Genomic DNA, 18055 nt, shown 5'->3' with positions numbered 1-18055 from the left:
AAAATAGTATTTATACTTAATAAAAAAGAACTACACACTCAAGTTGATATAATTTGTACTAGGCCCAATGACCGGTTCAATTAGATCACAAAGTTTCTCATTACTCATTAACATCTCTTGTATTTTGTGGTTGGATTTAGATATATTCTCATAGTAGGACTTCGATAATAAAATTATAAAAAGATTTTAAATGTGAGATTTATAAGTGTTGAAGAGACAATTTTATTCATGAGAATTCCAATACATTATTTATAATTCAAATGACATGAATCGTATCTCCAAAACAAATTTATAACTCAATTTATTGTCATAAGAAGTAGTTAATATAAACAACAAATGCAACATCACCTTGAAACTTGTAGATGTTTTTTACTCCCTCTGTCTCAAAATAATCGTCGTTGTTGACCATTTCACATAGATTAAATATGGTAGTTTTATCAAACTATTCATATCAACTATCAATTTATTTTTATTATCATAAATACAAAGTGATAGATAATAACTTGAGAGTGATGCACACAACATTAATTAGAAGGTACAATTGAAATAAAGTAATTAAAATTGCATTAAAAATAAAAAATGACAATTATTTTAAATTAAATATTTTTTACAAATGTGATAATTATTTTGATACAGAGGAAAGTGAAGTTCTATATTAAAGGTCAAATTTAATTTTTCTATAAGCAATAGAGTTGTAAACCTTTTTAATAGTTTTTAGATTCTATAAATAACATCTTATTTGGACAAGTATAACTCAAAATGCAATACATGTTGATACCTTATATCTTGAAAAATGGTTTAAAGCACCAAAATAATAAAAATACAAGTAAATTTATTCCATGATTAAAACATATTCAAACATATAGATCACAATTCAAAAACACATAAAAAATAACAAAACCAAAAGAATAGAGGAAGATGAAATACTATGTTAGAGGTCAAAATTAATTTTTTTTATAAACAATATAGTTGTAGACTTTTTTAATAGCTTTTAGATGCTATAAATATCGTCTTATTTGGACAAATATAACTCAATATGCAATACATGTGATACCTTATATCTTGAAAAATGGTTTAAAGCACCAAAATAATAAAAATACAAATAAATTTATTCTATGATTAAAACATATTCAAAAACATACAGAGATCACAATTCAATAACACATAAAAATAACAAAATCAAAAGAATAGAGGAAGATGAAGTACTATGTTAGAGGTCAAAATTAATTTTTTTATAAACAATATAGTTGTAGACTTTTTTAATAGCCTTTAGATGTTATAAATAACATCTTATTTGGACAAGTATAGCTCAATATGCAATCCTTGTGATACCTTATATCCTCAAAAATGGATTAAAGCACCAATATAATAAAAATGCAAGTAAATTTATTCCACGATTAAAACAAATTCAAACATATAAAGATCACAATTCAGAAACATGTGAAAAAAAAATCAACTTCATAAATTGTCATACTAGTCAAAAGTGACTATACAATCCCAATTTATTAGTCGACTAACATGTCGACGATCGACATAAAATAAACCATTATGTAATTTGTTGGCGGTATGTCAATTACTTTGTCTCTTCTCTCGTTGGTTATTGTTTCATCCGTTGTTATCTCATCATCTACCCACTCACGTAGTGTATAAGCAACCACAAAAGAAAATAAGGTGTGTCATTGTTCTCAAGACATAATCAAACAAAATAAAAGTATATTAAATGCATTGTCGACATCACAACATATAACAATAAACAATATCTGTAAGACATAATAACACAACAAGAATCTTAATTGCCAAATATTTCACATCAGATCCTTATAACTCTTGATTGATATAGATAGACAAACTATCAATTACTCTCTCAACAAGAATGTCTAGTTGTGGTGATTTTGTATCCAATGGAATGCCTCAACAATGCCTGTTTTTACGAAATCGGCTTAGATTTGACAAAATTATGAGTGTATAAGTATTTATGAGACATGGATTTATTGATGTGAAAATCTACAAATTATGAGTGTATAAATATTTATGAGACATGTATTTATGACACATAGTTTGCTACTCAATACTAGAAAAAACTATTATTTTGGAATCTTGATCAATAACTAATCGATTAGTAATCAAATCTTAATTGATTAATTAAGTAAAAATAGGATCATTTGGTACTACTCACATCTAATCGATTAACTTATCATAATCGATCAATAATTTCGCCAATCCTGTAATATGATTTATTAATTGATTAACTATTTTTAAATAATTATTTACTTTTTTTAGCTATCCTGTATTGATGTCTAAGCATCCAAATATTTTACAATTAACAAGATTGACTCTCAATACTTAAAACTAATTAATAGAAAATGAGGATATTACAATATTTTCATTAAGCTTTACTCAATATCAATAAATATTAAAATTTTGTTTTGATACATAGGAGTTGTAGCCATAGATGTTATTATATTTAAAATGACATTTACAACTCAAAATATGACATATCTTAACATCATGCTAAAGTAGGTTTGAATTATGATTACTTTTTTAACAATTATTTTCTGCTTTTAACTTTAAACTAACTCAAGATTAATCATGATTACAAAAACAAAAATGCATAAGTTTATATTAAATTTACAATAACAACGTAATAGGAATAAGATTTCTAATCCAATTGATTTCACTCAAAACCGATTTCTATTGCTTCTGTTATACTCGTCTTAACTTAACTACGTCATAATCTTTTTATGCAGTAACACTATAACTTTGATAATTTAATTGAAATATCAAACAATATTCAATTTGAATAAAGGATAACATTTTGGAAATCTTAAGATATCTAGTTTATAAATGTAATTTTTATTATGCGTAATAGACATTCAATTAGTACGGTTTAATAAAATAAGGTATACATATACAAAAACAGAACAACATATTATTTTCCAACTTGTAACTCAATTTTCTCTATCAATTCTCAATAAAAATTAGTGAAACCAATGCCTATTTCGTAGGTAATTAAGTCTATTTTTTAATGGGTTGGAAATCAACTCAAAACACTATCTATGAAGAAAGTTATGAACAAAATACCAAAGGTATACCTATACGGGTTCAAAGACAGCATTATATTATTTTCACTTCAAACTTTATATTTTCAAGTTCATACGATTAACTAAGTAAAATACGTTCGAAATTCAGCATGAAAACGAGTAATTACCAATACTAAATAATCATCATGTCATCACAAACCCAACCACAACACTCAACAACAATAATAAAACAACAACTCTTTATAGTAGTTAATACAAACATCTAACATGCATTATTAATAATCAATGATATTAAATCAAATAGGATTATTCCAATATCTAAATATACAAATCATGAACATATTAGGAACATGCAACCAATATATCTGAGCACACCTAAGAGAGGTTTGAAGAGGATTTTCTATGTTACCTTAAGAAGAGATTTGAGACCCCCAAAGTTTGATTCTAACTCCTTCTTCTACAAGTGAAACCTTAACTCATCTTCACGTTTCCATCTTTCTTCTCAACATGCAAGAACTCTAAACTTCTTCTCCTATATTGAAACCCTAACTTTCCTTTTCTTCTTTCTCATAATTTCTCATTTCACTCTCCCTTTTGGTCCTCTTTTACTCTAATATAAGTGTGAAGATTGTTTCTATGATGAAATGGTGGAGCTTGAGAATGACATGCAATGGAGTTAGTGTGTTCTCTCTGTCCTTTTCTTTCTTCTATCTTATTTTTTCCTCTTTTCCCTTATTTCCTCTTTTCTCTCTTCTTTCATCACTGTTTCTATTTTCTTTTAATTGTTTATTGGAAAATTGAAAGGTGCACCACTCCTAAGTGGGTTGCACCCTCTATTAAGCCCCAACAATATTTTAGTTGTTACTCACTCAAATTTCTACTTATGCAAATTAATTATACTTTATCCTATAAAACTAACTATTCTTATTATTATAATTATTCTACTAATTATAGAAATGATCCTAAATTGCATTAAAAAAATACTAAAATTTAAACATTTACCATTCGAATTTCCAAGTGGTTATGTTATCACTAGATTGTCATTATATGCGATTTTATAAGGAATTAGTGCATTTATTTAATTTTAATAATAACAACGATAGTAATAATAATAAGGACATATTGATAATAGTTTAGACAAAGAGAGTTGGGGTGTTGCACATAACGTTATTGGTTAGTGAAAATAAATGAAAATTATTATTTTTACGTGATCAGTGATTGTGAATGAGAGATAGTTAAGGATAAGAGAATCACACAATGATGTATCCTGATTCACAAAAGGTGGACTACTTCATGTCATCACAATTTGTGAGTTTTTCCACTAACGTGTTTTACACAAGCAAGTTCTTGCTTTCACACAAACTTTATTGATCACTCTTGATCAATTACAATTTTCACCTTTCAACCTTGAAAGATTTCTTACAATTACCTTTCAGTCCATAAATAATTTTTACACATTACCTTTTAATCACAAAAATGATTTTTATAAACCACTCAAACTATCTTTAAGAATATAGTATTGAGTTTCAAATGAAAGTATGAAAGAAGGTTGATGGATCATAATCTACTCAACACTTGTTTAAGATTGATTTTCAACACAAAACCTAGTAAAAAGATCATTGAATCTAGTGAAGAGAATTGAAGCTTTTGCTTGATTGAAGAGTTTTGATTTATCAAGTATGATTATTTAAGTGATTAATTGATTGCACTTAGAACTCTCTTGTCGATTTCTTCACCTCGAGGTTCTTCTTATAGGCGTGATGAAGTTGATGACAACTCATATAGCCGTTGTTAATTCAAATGTTCAGAGTGATGTTTTAATAGACACATGTTCTAATTTATCCAGAACGTTCTTGTTTTGTATCTAGAACCTTATTCGTTTGTGCTTTATTGAACATTGTGATTGAGATGATTTAATAATTGTTTGGTGTTAGTATTTCTACTTTGTACGCAAGCTGAACTTTCTGCAAATGTGCAACACCAGTGTCATTTTTATCTTTGTTGTCCTACCTGTACTCGATCATAGGCCATCAATCTGAAGATTGATCTTGTTCTTAACGTTGTTTTGCTTCTTTTAACATTTTGGGTTTGATAATGTTATGAGTTGTCTTTGACATTTGTTTGACTCAAGATATGTATTTTGGAAAGTGATTCATTTCATTTTTATCTTTAAAACGAATTGAAAAAAACGATCTTGTTTGATAAGACTGATACTGTAAAAAATCAGAATGATCTTGATTTATCAAAATTGTTGCCATAATGTTCTTCTATATACCAGAATGATCTTGTATTGTTGTTTGTATATGATTATCTATATTCGAACAATACACTCAAAATCATAAGCTAAATAGCAACACAATTAGAATCGTAATTAGAATTTAATTAACTTGTTTAATTATCTTCAAAACATTCATTTTGAATTTTGCCTCAACACATGCTCCACGTCATATTTAAGTAGAGTTGAACTTACATAGACTTTAGAGTGTGTCATGTATTTAAATTTTTATCTGATCTCTTGTAAACTTTTTATTTTGATCACTCTTATTTTATCATTTTGCACCATTGTCCACAGTTGTAGAGAGATGCAACACATGAAAATTTGTAGTTGCTAAGTTTAACATTACTTTTAAGTGTTTTTATAGTTGTTCAAGTAAGAAAATAAAATAATGAGAATACTTCATTAAGCAACTAAATAGTGAAGAGAGAATACATTGTTACAACTTTATCATTTATAACTTTAGTTTAACTAATTTATTTTATGAGAATTCTCAACTCAAGTTCAACTCATTTAATTTATCAGACAAGTTTAATTATTTTAAAATTACATGAAATATAAATTTGTACTCTATCTCATTTTAAATATGCTTAAATAACACAAGTCATTCCAAATTTCTAACACAAAAATATGCTATATATTTATTTGCTTGCAAGACTTTTCCTGCTCCGATGGATTTTGTTAATCTATAATATGTTAGAAAAAGTACTTTTATAAGTTGCACAAATTCATTTATGAATTAGATCTAACTTCCATACGGTGAAGCCTTTGTTTTTGTTGATCAAGTTGTTGGATTCATACATTACAAAGGTAAAGGTAGATTTTATACGCACAAGAGAACTAGTGAAATATTTATGTTAGTTTATGTTTAATTTTAGGATAGATCAAAAAATAATTGTGAATAATTGTGATTTTGTCATTTTCATCGTAAAGCTAAACATACACTCAATCTAGTATAATATATGAATCATATGCTAATCATTGGAATTAATATTGCTACAATATACATGTAAGACATGATCAAATAAATGTCTTTTGATTATGAATTTAGGTGAAACTACTTAAATAACAAACCCATACTCATATTTTCCCTGCATTCTACTTGGTCAACAAATTTCAATTTTAAAATCTTATACCATAACCCATTATTTTAATGAACTTAGTCTCCACAAACATTTCCCAACCACGCATTAAACAATTTTAGTTTCTTTAAGCCCAAACCCCCATCATCTACATTTCTATATATCTTATTCCAATTCAACAATTTATTTTTTGTAATTTTCACTTCTCCCTAAATAAACTATTCTATTTAAATAGAAATTTAAGACGAGAGATTATATTTGATGGAACTTTGAAAAAAAAAAAAAACTAATAGATCAAACATAACTGAATTTAATTGATTTTTTTTATTATTCCAATCAAATATATTTTTACGTTGATAAGCGACGACCATGTATCAAATCTACTTAGATTTAATATCTATAGACAAACTAATATATTTGAAGTTTAATTGCAATTTTAGTCATCTATTTTTACTGATTCATGAAATTGACCCCATATTTTATAAGTCGACAGTTTTGGTAAATTCTTCTGATTTTTTAACTAAAAAATATAATGTGAGATGTTTTAAATAATATGACGTATAATACGATAATAGAGAGATCACACATGTTGATTTTAAAAATAAAGGAATCATTTTCATAAATTGATAATAATAGATGGACTAAAACTGCAATAAAATATAAATTTAATCGATACCTATATTTATTTTTCATTCTACCAAATAGAACAAGTTATTGAATAAATGGGAGTTAATGTACTAAGCCCAGAGAGAGATTGTAGTGTTTCCATAGCTACCTTTATACCAGGGCCGGCCCAACACGTTATGAGGCCTAAAGCGAAATTATTAGATAAGGCCTTTTCAAAATTTAATAAATAAATTATTATATTTTATTTAATAATTATATAATTTTTTTTTAACAAAATTAATGACATTTTCAAATATATTTTCTCTATATTTTTTAAATAATGAAATAAGACATTTCAACGGTTATACGACAACATCAGACACTTATGTAAAATTTTCCATATTTTAGTTGAAGAAAAAAAGAATGTGTATATATTGTACCACTCAAGTAACTCATGTTAAGAATATGTTTACTATTTATTTCATGATCTCTCCATTTATAACTAGTATTTCTCATATTAATGATGTACTCACCTTTTATCTTATAATTATTTAATTTATAATTAATATTTCTTTTATCTCTAATGTCTTAATTAACCAATTTAGTTGTACTGCGATGAATATTAAAGCGCTTGTTTTGGTAGCTTTACCTTAGACCGCTCTGCTTTATACCAAAGCTTATATCTATATTTTTTTTAGAAAAACATGAATTTTTTTATGGAAGAAACATGATTAAAGAAAAGATAAAAATAAATTCACAAAAAAAAAGGTGGTCCTAAACATTGATACAAAGAAGACACGTTTTCATAGCTTTCCGTTGGCAAGTGGGTAACATAGTCCTCCAACTTTCGAGGAGCACCCATATATAGAGGACTCCAACTCCTCTCATTCATCCACACCTAACCACCAAAATTGGCAACTTTTGCAAAGTAAAATGAAATGAAATATTATTTCAACATAAAAAGAATGAATATAAATACAATTTTTTATTATTATTACTTTTTCTATCATATTAAGAAATATAATTTTTCGTTGATAAAAAATAGTTATAAAATAAACGTAAAAAACTAATTTAATATATTTTTAAAGTGAAATAGTTATACATTGATCATACAAAATAATTATACACTATCATTTAACATAAACCAATTATACTGTCGTAAATAACATAATTTCTAACTGTTTTTTCATAATAAATTTACTCAACTTTTATTAGTTTACATGCATATATCTTTCTCTCATATTTTTATCTAATTTGAGATTCAAATGACACCTGTCATTATGAATAGGTATTTTTGACAAGTATTTATTTATTTTAACATGTTTGATAAATATTTATTATTATAATATTTTTTTACGAATAATTAACATTGATGATAATCTCTTCTATATTAGCATACCTCTATGATTGACCAATGTTTGACTGCCTCCCCACAAAATTTCTGTCTCTATTTTTTAATCCTTTTCAAATATGCGCCGATTTTTCCTTGGATTAATTAATTAATAAATTAAATATCTTACAAGAAAATAATAGAACCTAGTAATAAAATGACATAATAATCTATTTATATTGAAATTTAAATATTAGAAAATATATATATTATGAAATGATGATGGTAGCAATACTCTTGTTCACTTGTAAACTATCTTTCTCCCGCGATTGAAGGGTTGTCTTCTCTCTCTCGATTGGATCTCCCTGAGTCTCATCGTTCCCGATTCTAGGGTTTCACATCCAATTACAACAATTCCTCCAATTCGCTTCGTTACTAGGGTTTCTCCGCTACCAGATCCGTTTTCAATTTCTTCTATCGGAGCCTTTCCTTCACATAATTCAACATGTTTTGGCGAATGGCTGGATTGTCTACCGCGTCTCCTGTGAGTTCCGCAATCTCATTATTCTCTCCTTTCGATCTTCTCTTTGTTATTTGTAAGCTGTACGGACACTGATTTTTGTGTCTTTGCTAGGATTTGATTTTTCGTTTGGTTCTCGGGATTATGGAGTGTTATTGTATTTAATTTGCTCATTTCCCCCCTCAATTTATGTATTATAGAGTAGGATTTTATTGAATTGGTTCTTGTACCTACCTGGTTGACTATTCAGTTTCATTATTGTACAGTAATAAATTTTGATTATACTAATGTTGATATCTGTGTTTGAGATTTTTGAAAATCTAGGTGTAGTATCTGACTAATGGAAGTACTACGTTATTGTTGGTAGTTGAAATTTTATTTTGAATCATTCTAAAATTGCCTAATTGAGATAAATAATGGTGAATAGAACTAAGTTGTGTTCATAAATGATGAATGGAGCAGTGTGGAGGATTTAGGATGCGTTTTGTTTGTGTAGAAGAATGGGATACTGATGAGCGTGGAGGGTTTAGGGATTCCTGTTATTTGTGGGTAGTTGAATGGCACTAATGCCAGCATGATTCATGTTATTATTAACGGTTTTCACTGGTGTAAATTTGGATAAAAATGAGGAGCTTTGATTTGATGTTGCCTATGATTTTGATTTTATTAACACTGTATGTTTTTTCCAGTATTAAAATTTAATAGCAATAAATTTAATAACAATATATTTACTTCTTTGTTGTTGTTTCAAGTTTTGGGAAGATACTTGGGTGGTGAATAGTTTATTCCTAGAGGCTTTTCCTTGCCTTAACCAGGACAGTGGGTCTGGACTTTGACCTGTCCCCTTTGAACATTTTCTCATGTTTCATTTTGAAGGTTTTCTCAGTGAGTATGGCTGAGGTTTTATGAAATTGCTTGCATTTTTAAGGGCTCGTATCTTCTTACGTTTGTCAGATAGGATTGTTTTTGGAATCAGTTTGTTATGCTTTTTATTACCTTAGAGTTTCTTTTTTTTCATTCACTGACATGAAAAGATATTGGAGGGCTTTCTGTTGAGTCATATTGGCTCAATATGTTATTTCTAGTTGGGAGGATTTCTTATCCTTTGCCAGATATGTTGTAATAACTTAGTAGTTACCCCGAAAATCTAAGGAGGCATTTTTGTCCTACTTCTACACTCAAATTGACATGTACCATAAGCATTTCAAACGTTTTCTTTAATATCCAAATATCACTTATCCTGTTAGTTTTAACTGCTTTCTATTGACTTTATTTGTATTAGATTAGTAAATTATATGCGTACAAAATGTTTTATTAGTTATTGTTCAATTGAAGTTATTAGTAAAAAGTGAAAGTACTCCATTAAGAGGAAAATAAGTCCTCTAAAATAGATAAAGAGAAGCATATTTGAGAACCGAAGAACGCAAAAAGAATGCCCCAATTTGTCACTTGGGTTGGTTATGTAGAGCTCGACAGAACCACCTACCCTTCTTGCTCTTGAAGGGAGTTTGGAAGTTATTATTTATTAGAGTAGATTATCTGCTGTGTTGTCAAATAGTGGCGCTATAGCAAAGAGAATTTTGCTGAAACCACTATGAAAACCATGGCACTATTCTAGTTTTGGGTAGTGGATATCTCAACAATAGCAGAAAATATAGAATTGTAGGGTTTTTAATTGAATAAAACATTAAAACTTAAGAGTCTGGATATGTGCCGCATGGGTCCTATTTTTAAAATAGAAAACTGAAAGGTCAGTGAGTATTACTCTACTGTAATACATAAATATTTCAATATGTAAGCTCTGCTCCGCCTCCGTTCCCTTTTATTTGTATATAACATGCCCTTTTAAAATATATACTTGGCTTATTTCAGCTGCTACACGGCTTCTGCTATTTTCCAGCAACACGCTCTTCTATATCAAATAGTGAATTTTTGGTGTTATGCTATTTTTGGCAACCCAATATTGATGATAAGTTGTTCGACAACATTTGCTAAATATATGCTCAGTGTTAGCTTTAAAGGGAAGAGTAGAATCAGAGTAAGATAATCAAAAACATGACACATGAATAGAATAAAAGTTGGGACTTTTGCGATAATTTATGGGGGAATCAATTGTATATGTAAAATGTAATCATAAGATTGTTTTAATTATAACTGCTTCGATCTCTTTGAAATGAATGCTTATGAACGATACCAGTTCTTGTTGTGGGGTGAGAAAGTAAATATCCTTTTTACGGCCATTCTTAGTATGGACAGATTGGAAAGTCTGCTTTAAGCCGTTGTGAGTTATGTTTTTGTTGTTCCTGATTGCTAGATAATAATGAGTTATTTCAAATCTTTACTATTTTGTAGCAGGTAATCATTAAAATGATTTTAAAGAGTTCAAGATCTGAACTCAGATTATGTTTGTCGCTGTTTCTTTGGGAGCTATAAGAGCATTATATTTATTCAATTTGATTTAACTTTTAATATGAAATTTAGATACCTCTTGGTGGGGTGATTTCACTGTTATTTGGTGTATTATTATTATTCTGCAGGTGGAGACCATTTTGGATAGGGAGAATTTCACTTTGGAGGAGCTACTTGACGAGGATGAAATAATTCAAGAATGCAAGGCTCTTAATAGTCGTCTTATAAATTTGTAATGGTCTTCTTTTCTGCCATCAGATTTATTTCTTATTAGGAAATACTGTGGTGAATTTTTTTAGTTGCTTTCACTGTTCTGTTCTGTTACTGTGTTGAAGATATTTTCCATATGAAGCAAATGATAATATCATTCATCAGACGCACTTATTAGCCGACATGAGGAAAAATACCTATGACTTCATGGTATTGTTTAGGAATCAGGCATGAGACCTAAGAATGAAATCATGAAGATACTTGCTTAAATCATTCAAGTGAATCCTTATTTTAACAAATCAAGCTTTTGCCTCTATATTCTAACTGATTAGATTAGGAAAACAAAGTATAGGTTTGAGGGTTCCGTTTTGTTGACTTATGAGTCTCATTACTTGGAATGTTTGAAAGGACACAAGTTTCGTTTATCTGATTCAAGGACTTGAAAAGTTGTCATCTGGGCTGACACTAAATTTCTTCTGATTGATATAGAAAATTATTTCTTTTTAGGCTTTAATTTAGAGTAGTTATAATTTTGTTTTTCTCATTTCAGTCTTTATGCTATCAACTTGTTATTTTTAGTCCTTCATTTTACTACTGCAATATAAGATTCTCCATCCAAATTTTATTTTAATTTTTTAAATATATATTTTTAAATGGGGGATGTTGAAAAATAAGTTACACTAATAGCCATTTTACAACTGTCACCAAGGATTTGAGCTAACGTAATTTGAGGTTACAAAGTCAAACTCTTACCATTGAGATGACACCTAATGGACCCATCCAAATTATTCTATAGACCGACGTGTCAGATTTAAATTTATTTCATGGCGATTTGGTTTATCACTATTTAACGAAGTTTCTGTGTGTCATGACAACAATATTTAGTAAATAATTTGGATCATAAGTTGCGAAGAGGACAACATTACATGTAACTGGTAAGTTAAGGAGATTTAACAATTTTTTTTTTAAAAGTGGGGACTAATATATTAAAAAACTTAATTTAGCTTACTTTTTATAACATTCCTGTTTCCTACCATAATTCTTTTAATTGCATTTCAGTCTTCATAATTGTTACAAAGGGTGAGGGTTTATCTATGCTGCTAAGCTCACCCAGTGGGAATGTTCTTTTGTTGTTAAGGAATGGTTTTTTTTTTTTTGGTGTAGCTCCCAGTAAGAATGTATTTCCTAAACATATAAATAAAATTCCTTCATATCTTTACTATAATATCTATGGACGCTTAGTGGACAATTAATCCCACCCTGAAGAGATTGGTAGTGTAAAGTTGTAGTTCTTATCTAATTTTCTTTGGCTCAGGTACTGACATCATACCTGTGTTTGGGATAAAATTATTTCCTTATTGGTTCCTTTCAGCTTTGGTATTTTACTATTATATGATTGGGCTGATTACACTAGTATTTTTTATATTGCACTTATGCAGTTTTCTGTTTTCTATTGCAGTTTGTCCGGAAAATCACAGGTTGAACAATTGATAAGATACATTGTTGAAGAAGCTCCCGAGGATGCTGAAAAGAAGCGGACTTTTAAGTAGGTTGCTCAAATTGGTGACTGATTTAAGTTCCTGTTTTGCTGTGATGAATCTTAACTGCTATTGTTTTACTGCTATTGTTTTATAACAGGTTTCCTTTTATTGCTTGTGAGATATTTACCTGTGAAGTTGATAACATACTCAAAACACTGGTAGAGGATGAGGAAGTAAGACACAAGAACTTCTTTTCTCAATTGTCTTTACCTGGCATTAATCTTTGTAAGTACTGACTGCACTATTTCTTGGCAGTTGATGAATTTGTTGTTCTCCTTTTTGGAGCCAAATCACTCCCATTGTAACCTACTAGCTGGATATTTTAGCAAGGTACTGATTTTAAATAAATTGAAGTTCAAGGCATATTTGGTTGTGCTTTAGAATTAATTTGATGTGGACTGAATTTATATTGTCAAGAAAAAACCCGTCAACTCGAGAGTTGATCTTGCTCTCTACATCCAAGATTATTTGACATGAAAACTAATCCTGCTTGAGATGGCCAATACTTTATGCTTCTCCTCAAGAGTTGATCAGGCTCTGTTTAATATTTTACGCTTCTTCTCTTAAATGTTTTTCTTTATATTTTAAGTTCATTTACAAATAATACTCGCTCTTGCTTTTATTTAGTTCAATTATAAATAATCACCGCCCTTGTTTTTATTAATTTCTTATGCTGCTAGGTAGTTGTATGCCTGTTGTTACGGAAGACAGGTCCTTTCATGCAATATGTTCAAGTAAGTTCAGAACGTCTTAACTTTTTTCATTCAAAAGCTTCTTTTTGTGATGGCATACAGTTATTACATAGAATTGTAGTGTGTGAATTATCACTGTTGAACAAAGTACATATTCTTTTACGTAATGCTCAATATATGGCCAATATTATTGTTGTTGTCCTGGATTCTTCTATACAGGGAATATTATTTCCATTTTTTCCATCGATTTACATGTGCCTTGAATCTCTGCAGTCCATTTTTTCTTCCTAGTGTACACTCGGATAATGGGAGGTCTAACATATATATAATAAAGTAAAAACTATCGTACATTGAAAAATACCCTACAGCTTTTCCCCACTTCTGTGGCATCTATAATAACTCGTTTGAAGCAAAGGTCTGATACGAAGTGTGGATATTGGAAGAAGTTGCTACATGAACAATTTCATTAAGATTTCATAGTAATCTATAATCCGATAATGGACTTATTGATTGCTTTTTTATAGTGTTAAGCTTTCATTGAGTTGCAATTATCAATTTGCTTACTGTTCATCCAGGCTCATCAGGAAATTGTCAAGAAACTAGTTGAGTTGATTGGGATTACATCTATCATGGAGGTTGGTTTTTGGCAACATTTATTCTTTGCTTTGCTATATATTATCCTTTTACTTGTATTCGTTGTCAACACACGTGTATTGGAATCATTATCTTTTGATATTAAATAATCGTTCACTTTCATTGGCGACTGAATTTCTGTTCCTCTTTGTATTCTCTTTTCATGTGGTTGTATGTGTGAGTGTGGTTCAAGACAATCCAATATTACTCCTCTCTGCAGGGTACTCCCTAGATAAGGCAGAACAGTTATCTCGGTAGTGTTTTAATGACTCGGATATTAGATACTGTTTGAGAGAAGAGAACTCAATAGCATAATAAAATAAATATTGGCCGAATGCTTACACCAAGAACTATTTATAGGTCCAACAAAGCCAAACAGATTAATAAGCTAATCGTGTTCTAAGCTGGAATAAGATAATCCAAAATAGAATATAAATCGGAATTATCAAACAACAACAAACAATCTCAAATCAAACGTTCTGGATCTGAATGAATGTGTACCATAACATTGTCACCCACATTTAAAGATTGAGCAGCACAGTGCACATTAAAGCAAGCTTATAGTCATAGAGAGCTTACTACATTTGAGGTCAGCAGGTAAATAATAATGGTAAAGGTACTGGATCAATAGGCTGGCAAGGAGAAATAACTTGGTTATTTTATCTTAAACATCACATTCTTTTGTAGTAGGAGTAAGTTCTATAAGAATTCAAAGAAAACTCATGTCCTCCATTAAAAAAATTATGATAAAGCTCTTCCCTCATCATCATTGACACATCTATTAGTTCAAGTGTCTCGTTTCCCTTTTCCTACTTTTAGCATGTCTACACTTCCCCAATTTGGTGCCTAAGGATTGATATGAACACTCAAGAATTCAAGGGTAAAATACACTTCATAAAACAATGAGTGGTACTTATATAGGACTCCTGGTCCTAATTAATTTATTAATTAATTCTGATAAAGTTATGATCCCTGAATTCAGGTAATCTAGACTACTTACAAGGTAAAGTAAGCATAGTTACAGCTCTAACATATTCATTCCTTAAATAGACACACTTAACCACGCTCCACTTTAAGCTGTTTAATCCGAATTCTCTATTTTAAACTTGAATACAATGTGTTCAGAAATTGGGCTGCCAATATTTGGTGAGAAATCTGCTAGTTGTCCTTGTGTGGACATATATTATGGCGTACCAATCATGTGGGCACGCGGAGTACAAATTATACTATTGAACTTTTCCTTGATAAAGGATTTATCCCAAATCTAAACCGTAATTATTATGACAAAACCCTTATTAAATAAGAAAACTAGATACCTTCATATACATCAGTGTGTGTGCCTGCTTGCTGATTCTGTTGGTGACTTTTCTCTTACACAAACCAGGTTTTAATTCGCTTGATTGGTGCGGATGAGCATATGTATGTAAATCATGTGGATGCGATGCAGTGGATTGAAGATACTGATGTGCTTGAGATGATTGTGGACAAGTTCAGTTCTTCAGTAAGTATCATTAATTTGGTAAAATGTCTTCAGGATTTGGGTATATTTGCATATTTTTAGGTTGACAACTAATGCAAGTAAGTAGATTATGTATGTGAATATACACTGATGCTATATAATTTTTATTTGCCACTGCCTATTTTCAATTCTTTATACTTTATAACAATATAAATAACAATATTTACATTACTGAATGATGCAGTTATACCCTTCACTGAGAAATATGATTTTAAATCAGTAGAAAAGCGTTAGTTGAGAGCCAACAATCATGTAGATCAAATTTAAAATCATATTTGTCATTCACATCTCATATACAGTGAGCAGAGGAATTTTTAATGAAAGTTTGCAATTTGAGTTAGGGACTGTTATTTGTATTAGTTTCAGTGGTCTTAACAGTAGTGATAGTGGGAGAGCTCACGACATTGTATGCTTTATGTGATTTATTTGGTTGGGTTGGAATTTGGAAATTTGGAATGCTCATGTACTGAGTATAGTTTGTTATCCTTCCTGCTGTCTTGAGGTAGTTAGCATTTTTTTGGTTTTTTTTCTCCTTCTCTTTGGTGTTTCTATGCTAGAGGATTGAATAACTCTTGCACTGTGGAGCATCTCCCTTGTGCTGTAGATTTGTTTTTTCTACTGGTAGAAATTTTATCGTTGTTGTACTTGTTCTTGATCTGCCACTTTTCTATGATAAAATTTATCCTTTAAACCCACTCCGACGTATAAAGACAAATGCAGTATGCAGATTGTAGTTGGTTTAGATAGTTACTTAGGAAGCATGAACAAATAAATGGTGTAAGGATACTATATATAACCATATTCTCTTTATTGAGAAGGCCAGGAAATACATTCACTGACTGTACATTCATTTGGTGTGGCTTTCATAGGATTGTCCAGAAGTGCATGCTAACACAGCAGAAACACTCTGTGCCATTACACGATTTGCTCCAGCGGGGCTTTCTGCCAAAATTTCCAGCCCAAGGTAAAATGAATTCTAATTTTTTTTAGCTACCAATTCAATCCTACATCAGTTTCTCACGACTTTTTGATGCATTTATTATTTGGAGTGATAACTGATCATATTCTATTTGCAGCTTTATAGGAAGATTATTCAGTCATGCTCTAGAAGATTCTCGGCCAAAATCTGTCCTTGTTAACTCGTTATCTATATGCATATCTTTGCTAGACCCTAAGAGAATTTCTTTTGGAGCGTATCATTCTTTTAACCGTCAAATGACTAATGGATCCACTGTATCTGCAAATCCTGAGACTGTTGAAGGCATGCTAGAAAGCCTAGGTAAGACTCCCCCATCAACCATGACCTTCAAATAACCTGTTATGTTTAGGTCGGAATTTAGATATGAACTTTTATATCTGGTTTGAAATATTATGTTTGCGATACAATATTGATATGGGGATATGAAAAATTTCTATGAAATCAAGATACTACACAATCTAGATACGCCACACACCTATGGACGCACTCATGTAAGTTATTAACATAAATGCACAATTATCTTGAAAACACCATTTTATCAAGTTACCACACAGTCTAGATATGTTAACCAAAGTTTTCTTCCCCATCTAGAACCATTTTTCTTCCTCCTCACCAATAGGAAGAGAACCAACAAACTTATTACAACAATTAATAAGTTCATTGATTTTGATATTTTTGGTTTGTCTTTTAATTGGGATCCGAGGTAGTAAATGAGAAGTATTTAAGACAGTGATAGTTCTGTAATTAGCTAGGAATCTATATTCAAGGATGTATTTTTAGGCAAGATGATCCAATGTCACCATAAATTTATTAAAAAAAAGAAGAAAAACAAAAAATATTAAATCACGGGGAGACCAAGCACCCATGCAAAATAAACAAGAATCAGTAAATCTAAAATCAAGTCATATTCTTTTTCAAGTTATACTTTTGAGACTTAGACAAACCACTGAAATTATCAACCTCAGTAGAAGAATCATTATTCAACTGCAATGCAGAAAGAGATATTGTCTACCTCATCCTCATCTCCCCAAAGCCTAGCAAGCACTTTCATATTATGAATGACATTTAAACAGGGGTTTCACAACTAGTGTCAACTATTACTAGAGTAATGCAGCAGCGAAAATTGGCTAGCAGCAGCCATACCCGTTCCACAAAGGTCCTGGCTCACAAATTGATCACCGGACTTGAGTACTCATTTGTAGGATTAGGTACATGCTC

General features: G+C 30.0%; 1 protein-coding gene across 3 annotated transcripts in view; it reads left to right on the top strand.

Moving 5' to 3' along the window:
* The first annotated feature begins 8614 nt into the window (after positions 1 to 8614).
* The window catches only part of LOC101494402 (uncharacterized), a 16193-nt gene continuing 6752 nt past the window's right edge, over positions 8615 to 18055 (top strand). The window contains exons 1-10 of one of the 3 annotated variants that reach the window (XM_012714412.3): positions 8615 to 8878; positions 11392 to 11495; positions 12933 to 13019; positions 13112 to 13187; positions 13270 to 13344; positions 13695 to 13748; positions 14282 to 14341; positions 15724 to 15840; positions 16728 to 16822; positions 16935 to 17137. In XM_012714412.3, coding sequence (XP_012569866.1) covers positions 8840 to 8878; positions 11392 to 11495; positions 12933 to 13019; positions 13112 to 13187; positions 13270 to 13344; positions 13695 to 13748; positions 14282 to 14341; positions 15724 to 15840; positions 16728 to 16822; positions 16935 to 17137 — 910 coding nt within the window. In that variant the 5' untranslated portion in view covers positions 8615 to 8839. Of the gene's footprint in view, positions 8879 to 11391; positions 11496 to 12932; positions 13020 to 13111; positions 13188 to 13269; positions 13345 to 13694; positions 13749 to 14281; positions 14342 to 15723; positions 15841 to 16727; positions 16823 to 16934; positions 17138 to 18055 lie in introns of those variants that run through there. The other 2 variants (XM_012714414.3, XM_073369885.1) reach the window with 2 other exon arrangements.

This window comes from Cicer arietinum, chromosome 1, assembly GCF_000331145.2.
Source record: "Cicer arietinum cultivar CDC Frontier isolate Library 1 chromosome 1, Cicar.CDCFrontier_v2.0, whole genome shotgun sequence".
NCBI classification, from domain to species: Eukaryota; Viridiplantae; Streptophyta; class Magnoliopsida; order Fabales; family Fabaceae; genus Cicer; species Cicer arietinum.
Note: the sequence above shows the minus strand (reverse complement) of the source record. Positions and strands in the feature narration are given on the sequence as shown.